Genomic DNA, 8,357 nt, shown 5'->3' on the forward strand with positions numbered 1-8,357 from the left:
GCCTGCCTTTCTGTAGTAGAATAATCTCTTTCTCCAAGAATTTGATCTTGGGAGATTTCCCTACCTCTAGCTTTACTCTGTTGTTCAATAATCTTAACCTCTTCTCTAGCCAGGTACTCCATTGTAACTGTGGACCAGGCTCTAAAACACCTTTAGCCAATTCTATACAGCCTTTAGGGATAGTTCTATTACAAACTGACCACAAGTTTAACATTTGCTTCACAAAAAGTGAATGCATGCCATATGAGACAATTGCTTCCTTGAATCTCCTTAAATTTAACATTGGCACAGGAGTCCATTCAGCTCTAACAGAGCCTCTGCCAATTGGTAAATACTGTAAGGTTACTGGATATATTAAAGTTTAGTCTGAAAACTTTAGGCTTTTCCTCTCTATTCTTACAATGTAATGCTGAAATTGATTCTCCATTAAATTCCTCTGCTTGGATTTGAATATCTCTGTGATCTGTTTTATTAGGTTTTTCTAAGGCCTGTATCTTAGCACTCAGATTAACCACATTTTTAGTGATAAGACAAAAATAATAAAGCTGATCTGAATTAGATATACTCTCATTTAATGGGTGCATTTTCAAACTGTCTAGCATATTATCATACAGAGACCCAAATCCCTCCATTGTAATGTTTTTTCCCCATTTTTTAAAAGTGGAAAATACGTTTCTCTTTTAAGACTAAAGGTGTGTGCACCAATGCCTGGCCTGTATGGTTGGCTAGCTTGACTGTTTTGCTTTCTGATCTTCAGGCAAGCTTTATTTATTAAAATTCAAATGGAGCCAGGCAGTGGTGGCACATGCCTTTAATTCTAGTACTTGGGAGGCAGAGATAGGTGGATCTCTTTGAGTTCGAGGCCAACCTGGTCTACAAGTGTTAGTTCCAGGACAGGCTCCAAAACTACAGAGAACCCTGTCTTGAAAAACAAACAAACAAATAAATAAATATAAAATACAAATGAAATATCAGTACATTTGTATGTTTGGAATTTTTTTTTTAGATTTATTTATTATGTATACAGTGTTCTGCCTGCATGTGTGCCTGAAGGCCAGAAGAGGGCACCAAATCTCACTACAGATGTTTGTGAGCCACCATGGGAACTTTTAAAAACTTCTCAGGTCCTATGTGGAAATACATGCCCCCACATTGTATACCATGTGTAATCAAGCTTTTCTTTGGGCTGCCTGCTCCCAAACAACACAAAGACTTATTATTAATTGTGAAAGTTTGGCCTTAGCTTAGGCTTGTTTCACTAGCTCATAACTTAAATTAGCCCATATTTTTATTAGTCTATGTTCTGCCACATGGCTCTTACCTCTCTCCCATTCTGTGTGTCTGACTCATTCCACATCTCCATGGTGTTTCCTTTGCGCCTCGATTATCCTCTTCCTCTCTCCCCAGAAGTTCCACCTATCTCTCCTGCCTAGCTATAGGCCATTCAGATTTTTATTACACCAACCACAGCAATACCTCTTCTCAGTGTACAAATAGCTCACAACAGCCATCTGAAACTGGAGTTATAAACTGTTGTAAGCCACTTGATGTGGGTACTGAGAACTGAACTCAGGTCCTCTGTGGAAACAGCACACAGTGGTTATACTGAGCTATCTCTCTGGCCCTCTTTTTTTATTTAATGTGTATAACTGCTTTGCCTGTATGTATATAAATGTGCCACATGCATGCCTGCTGCCTGCAGAAGTCAGAAGAGGTTGTATAGGACTAGAGTTGCAAACAGTTGAGAACCATCATGTGGATGCTAGGAATCAAACTCCAATACTGTGCAAGAACAGCAGGTGCTCTTAACCTCTGAGCCATCTCATGAGCCTCTCTCTCTCTCTCTCTCTCTCTCTCTCTCTCTCTCTCTCTCTCTCTCTCTCTTTCTTATACATACAATATTGTCTGTGTGTATGCCTGCAGGCCAGAAGAGGGCACCAGAACAAATAACAGATGGTTGTGAGCCACCATGTGGTTGCTGGGAATTGAACTCAGGAGGCAATGCTCTTAACCTCTGAGCCATCTCTCCAGCCCCCACCCCTTCTTTCCTTTTTCATGTTTTGTTTTATTTGAAGACAGGACCTACTACCTAGCCTAGGCTGGCCTCCAACTCTGTCGTATATACACATACAAATACACCAGTGCTGGGATCACAGATATGCTCCCACCAGGCCTGCCTCCAAAGTTTTCCTTGATATCCTTCTAGTCTTAGCTGGATCCAGCTCTAGGTGTTCATCTCCAAATGATAGCATTACCTTTGGATTTGGAATCTGGCTTCCCCATTACTAGTTTCTTAGACATTGAACGACAGAAAGTGTGGTAATATTTTGTTTGTGTTCTGACAGATAAAGTTTGCCTGAAGATCAGGGGGTGGAGCTAGCCACTAGTTAACCATAGAAATCTGGAGGGTGGACAGGTCTGTCCGTAAAGACAAACAGTAAGTGATATGGCTGGGTGGAAGAGAGGAATAGAAGGTAGGAGGAGACAGGCCTTCGACCCATTTTTCAGCTGAGGAGTTAGCAAGGTAAGAGTTGGCTGTGGCTTGCTCTTTTGTCTCTGACCTTTCAGCATTTACCCCGATATCTGGCTCCGGGTTTTTATTAGTAAGACCAATTAGAATTTGCCCAACAAGAAAGTTACTGGTTTACAGTTGTGGAGGCCAATTCTCCACATCTGGGTATGTCGGTGTAGGAGGCTCTGGGTAGGGCCTTCCCACCTCTTTCCAGCTATCTCATGGTTACCTGCAATCTCTAGCTCCTGTGAGCTCATTCCAGTCTCTGCCCGTGTTTTCTTATGGCCTCTTGCCTGCTTACCCCTGTTTCTGATTTCTCTTCCTATGAAGACAGTATGCCAGGGTCTTATTTCCAAGTAAAGTCAGGTACCCCTGATAAGGACTCGTATATACCTTTGAGGAGGCACAATTACATGATTGAAACCTTTGGTTGATAAGGATGTTATGACTCTCAAAGTTTTGGCAATAATCAGTACATGATTCTTTGGGTCCCAGAAGAAAGCCTGACAGGTAAGTGTTGTGGAATATTTCGTTACACTGCGTGAAGATGTGTCACTGTGATCATTTTCATATTGCGAATGGCCCATAGCTAGGCAGGAAGAGGTTGGGTGGGACTTCTGGGGACAGAGAGTGCTCGGGGAAGAAGAAAGGCAGGGTTGCCAGCCTGAGGCAGAGAAAGCAGCAAAAGCATTACAGAGATGAGGTAATGAGCCACGTGACAGAGCATAAGCTAAAATGAATGGGTTGATTTGAGTTATAAGAGCTAATGGGACAAGCCTAAGGTAAGGCCAGGATTTCATAATCAAGTCTCTATGTGGTTATGTGGGAGCTGGCAGTACAGAGAAATGAAATATAATAATAAATAAAATAATCCCACAGTAGCTAAGAATTGAGTATAGTAAAAGGGTTCTTTATTTAGAGGGAACTCACAGATCACAGGCCTCTGTATGAACTGGGAACAGAAACCAAACCCAGCATCCAGGGGAGAGAGAGGAGAGAGAGGGCAAGCAGGCGGGCCCACACCTTTTTTACGCATATCAGATACCACATGGTCTACCAGTCCCTCTAGCTCAAGGTAATGATGAGATTTATCAGCTACTAATAGGAAATAGAAGCCTCAGAATTTCATAAGAAACAGCAGGTCAATGTCCCTACTACAAGAGAAGCTTAGTTGATATACAAAAGTACCTTAAACAAGAGTAGAGACATCTATAGAGCATTTCCTAACAAAAACAACCTTAAATTTATATCGATATACTAAAAATCCATAGCAGTGTTAAGTATTTGATATTAATAGTTGCTTTTTAGTTCAAAGTAGATTCAACAATACCCTTTTGTCCTATCATTCCTATATCCCCCCTTTTCCTTTTCAGAATGCGATCCTTGAATCTCACCTCCCTTGCTTAGCTTCTTCCCTTACCATAACCAGTAACGATTTGCAAAAATGTGGGTGTCGTTATTTAAAACTACTTTCTGTTGTCTGAGGGCAACGACATCTTTAGGAGACCTTGAAAAAATTGAGATTAATGGTCAAGTCTTGGGAGAGCTAGTTGTGTTATTTTTTGTTTCGTCTCTATGTGATAGGAAAGTATGGAGCTTATCTTAATTCCTGGTTGGGTAGTCTGTGATGCTGGATCATCTCAGCTAATAGCCTTGAAATTGTTCTGGATGCAGAATTGTGAGGAAACTGTTAACAGAGGCATTCTGAGAGGCTGGATCACCTGGGCTACTTGTCTTTATTGGTGTCTGTAGCAGGCTTTCTTGGACTGCCAGCTCCCAAGTCATGACCTGGAGACTTATTAATTATGAATGCCCGGCCTCAGCTTAGGCACATTTCGAGCTAGCTCTTTAAAAAAAAAAAAAACTTAAATTAACCCGTTTCTATTAATCTATGTGCTGCCCTGAGGCTCATTTACCTCATCTGCATACTGTCTATCCTGCTTTCCTGCTTCCTCTATGTCTGGCTGGTCCCCAGCTTGCTGTCCCTCAGCTGGCTGGCTCCCCTCTTCTCTCTGCCCACCAGTCACACCTATCCCTCCTCTGCCTAGCTATTGGCCATTCAACTTTTTATTAGACCAATTATTACCAGGTGCTTTAGGTAAACAAAGCAAAACAGCAACACATCTTTACATAGTCAAACAACTATTCTGCAACACAAGCAAATGGAGCACATCTTTACATAATTAAATAAATACAGCATGAACAAAAGCAACACACCTTTTCATAGTTAAACAAATGCAGCATAAACAAAAGCAACACCTCTATATTGTTAAACAAATATTCTGCAACACAAACAAATGTAACACATCTCTTTTTTTTTGATTTAATAAAGTTTTATTTTTCCAAATGTACAGCTGATTGAACCTGTTCAAGCATCTTCACCAGCAGCTGGGGCATCTCCACCCTTTGTGTTTCTGGTGTAAATTACTTGGGCTCTGTGCTTTGAAACCAGCTTAATAAGCCCTTTACTAGGGAGCTCCTGAAGGGCTGCCCTGGCCAAGGAACCACAAATCTTCAGTCTCTCAGAGACCACAGCTGGAGTAATAAGTTTATAGTTGGGCACTTCCTTACAGAGTTTGTCGTATGTAGCCTTGTCAAACAGAACTAGATTGTTGAGCTTGTCCCGAACTTTGCCTTTGGACCACTTCTTCTTTTTGGCCTTGCCACCGGACTTATTTACTGGGTCTTTGTCTTTTTTGGCCGACTTTCCGGCATCTTTCTTCTTCTTGTCATCCTTGGGCGGCATGATGAAGTTCGGAGAGTGGCGACGACCACTGCAGCCTCCCTAAGATGTCGGGAAAAAAAAAAAGGATGTAACACATCTTAGTTAAACAAATATTCTATTCCACAACAGGTGTCCGGTCCTTTTGCTCTGAAAAGACATAAATTTTAAAGGTAATATATATCTGTATTAACACATGTATGGAATATGCAGTGTGCTAAAGATAAGCTTTTGTTTTATGTTTGAACAGGTAAAAGGCATCTGTTACTTTTACAAGTTGGTTTCGACTATACAACCAAACCTCAATTCATGCCACATGAAAGAATGGCATGTAATAATAAGTCATGAGTCCTCTAACCAACAAGATTTATCATGTTCACCCAGTTTCAGGCGTTCCCATGTTGAGAGACCGGCATATGAGTCACTGTTCTGTAGTCTTTCTTGGCTTTTTTCCTTTATGCCTATAGTCAAGATTTTCAAGTCTCCCTCAATCAAATCTGATATTCATTAATTCTGAAGGAATCCATAGCTTTTCATTTCCTGTGGAAACAAAAGTACTGCCTCTTCCCCAACACACACATTTCCTGACTTCCATTTTGAAGTTAAGGCATTCTTAAAATATATAGTTTGATTTAATTTAGTAGTTTCCATAATCCAATGTCTCTCAGAAGCTATTGGTTTTGTTCATTAGCATTTAAAAATTCAAAGTTAAGAAAGCACCATACAGGATCCAGATGTCCTATGTATCTCCCATCTTTATGTGGCTTATTATTTTTAGATTACTCTCTCTTTAAAGACTTTATTATTTTTAAACTATTTTTTCTATGACTGTCTATACTCATTTTTTTTAACGATACCTGTTTAGAGACTTTCTCAGTCTGGACCGCTTTATTGTGCACCTGCAGCCTTTTCTGACCATATGAACTGAGCCTTAAACTCACCACATGGCTCTGCACATGGTGCTGGCTGGCTCAAGCCAGCAGGCAGCATCTGGGAGCCACGTTCTGTATACCACGGCCTGCCTGAGAGACTACAGGACTAGGAAGCTGTGTTTGCTTCCATGTTTGTGTGTTTGAAACTTTTTTAAAAAGCTTTCTCAGGTTCTGTGTGGAAATACGTGTCCCCATGTTGGATGCCATATGTAGTTGGATGTTCCTTTAGGCTGCCAGCTCACGCATAATGACGCAGAGACTCTTATTAATTATGAAAGCTCAGCCTATAGCTTAGGCTTCTTCCTAACTATCTCTAATAACTTAAATTAACTCATTTACATAAACCTATGTCATATCACATGGTATTAGATAGGAAAAGGAGAAGAACTTGGGATGAATCTAGCCATATGAGACGCCAAATGAAACACAGAGGTAGTCAGACATACAGAAGGAAAGAAAGGTAAAAAGCCATGAGGCATAACAGATTAATCGAAACTGGTTAATTTAATTAATAAGTACTAGTTAGGAACAAGCCTAAGCTATAGGCTGAGCTTTCATAATTAATAAGAAGTCTCCATGTCATTATCTGGGAGCTGGCTGGTGCCTCGGAAAAAGACTTGTTACACCTCTCTTCCATCCTGCACCTCCTATTTCCTTTCTGCATCTCCTGGTGTCTCCCCTGTACCTAGATTCCTCTTCCTTTCTCTCCCCAGAAATTCTGCCTATACTTCCTGCTTAGCTATTGGTCTGCCAGCTTTTTGTTTGTTTGTTTGGTTGGTTTTTCAAAACAGGGTTTCTCGGTAGCTTAGGAGCCTGTCCTGGAACTCACTATGTAGACCAGGCTGGTCTCGAACTCACAGAGATCTGCTTGCCTCTGCCTCCCGAGTGCTGATATTAAAGGCACGTGCCACCACTGATAGGCTTAGTGCTTTTTTGGGACAGGGGAACGTTGTTCAGCTTTTTATTAAACCAGTCACAGCAAAATACACTTTCACACAGTGGACAAATATCCCATAACAGTTAAGTCCAGTGCAGGAGTTTGGGGGGATTTATAGGACAGGATGAGAAACTTTGTGGGGTAAAGTTTTATAGTCAAAGCCGAATAATGCTTTTCTTGTGAGGCAAGTGTGCTTATCTTTATGCTCAACTGCCATCCCTATACTCGACTTAACTCTGCATCTGCTGTCCACACTACCTAGTGCACAGGAGAGCTTCCAGACATCGTTGGGAACCCTCTCTCATCTGAGTCCTGTGATGGGAAATCCTGCCGTCGCAGGCCTAACTCTTAGTTATGTTCTGGTTCAGAAAAATGACCAAGTAGGTTACTCCTTCCTAATAGGCTATGCTGGGATACTAGTTAAACATCCTTGCCGGGGGCCAGCTGGAATCAGAACTTGTTGCATCTAGAGAATTAAATTCATACTGAGGATCCTCGCCTACTCTGCTGAGTTCACACCACAGAAACAAGGCAAGAATGGGAAAAGCATTCCGCAGAGAACCAAAGCCGGGTGGTGGGAAGCAATCAAGTCTCAAGGAAAGGTCTGGTGCTCTGGGATTAGGTTGCAGATCTGTGGAGTGTGTAGGGTCTTAGGTCTCCACAACCTCGCAGCCTGCCATTCCAGATGGATCTATTCGGCCAGATCTATTCTGGAGTGGGCAGGGTAGCTGTGGGCTTCCACAGAGGTGACTCGCCAAGAGCACAGACCATTACGGAGTAGGGTTGCTGGCCTGACCTCGAACCAGGGAGCTAGGACCAGCTAGTACAGCCTCCTTCCGGGAGTCTGTCGCCCTGTCCTCGGAGAGCGATCTGCTCCCTACCTAGCCTTCTACAAAGTCCCATGAGCCATTTGCTACACCTAGAATAAGCTTAGTTGCAAGGAAGCAAGAAGTCGGTTCTTCTGCCGCCACTTCGCCGATAAACGAAACTCCGAGGCTCGGAGCTGCGAACATGCAAGACTGACTCCAGGAAGTCCTGAGCTCAGCCAGAAACCGCAAGCAGCTCATCCTTTCAGGAGGAGCCTCGGTGAGCGCTCGCAGTCGGGGTAGGAAAGCCACCCGGGTGCACGCCGGGATGGCTAGTCGGGGAACTGGCCGCCCGTTGCACACTGGGATTGGTAGTCTGGCGCGGGCTCGCCCCTCACCTAGCCAGAGCGGGCGCCTCCGGGCCAATGGGAGCAGCGCCGGCCCGGCC

The 8,357-nt window shown here is 42.8% G+C and overlaps 1 protein-coding gene across 1 annotated transcript; it reads right to left on the minus strand.

Annotated features, from left to right (window-relative positions):
• Positions 1-4,827: 4,827 nt before the first annotated feature.
• Positions 4,828-5,341, minus strand: LOC126500896 (40S ribosomal protein S25-like). Its single transcript, XM_050141166.1, has one exon. It carries the CDS (start codon positions 5,256-5,258, stop codon positions 4,881-4,883), a length of 378 nt encoding a protein of 125 aa, XP_049997123.1. The 5' UTR covers positions 5,259-5,341; the 3' UTR covers positions 4,828-4,880.
• Between the last annotated feature and the right edge of the window lie 3,016 nt (positions 5,342-8,357).

This window comes from Alexandromys fortis, unplaced genomic scaffold (assembly GCF_014885135.2).
Source record: "Alexandromys fortis isolate MF-2015 unplaced genomic scaffold, M_Fortis_MF-2015_v1.1 scaffold_7, whole genome shotgun sequence".
NCBI lineage: Eukaryota > Metazoa > Chordata > Mammalia > Rodentia > Cricetidae > Alexandromys > Alexandromys fortis.

What these genes read in the sequence shown, in the direction of transcription:
- LOC126500896 (XM_050141166.1), bottom strand. Translation starts at nt 5,258, where the DNA reads ATGCCGCCCAAGGATGACAAGAAGAAGAAAGATGCCGGAAAGTCGGCC.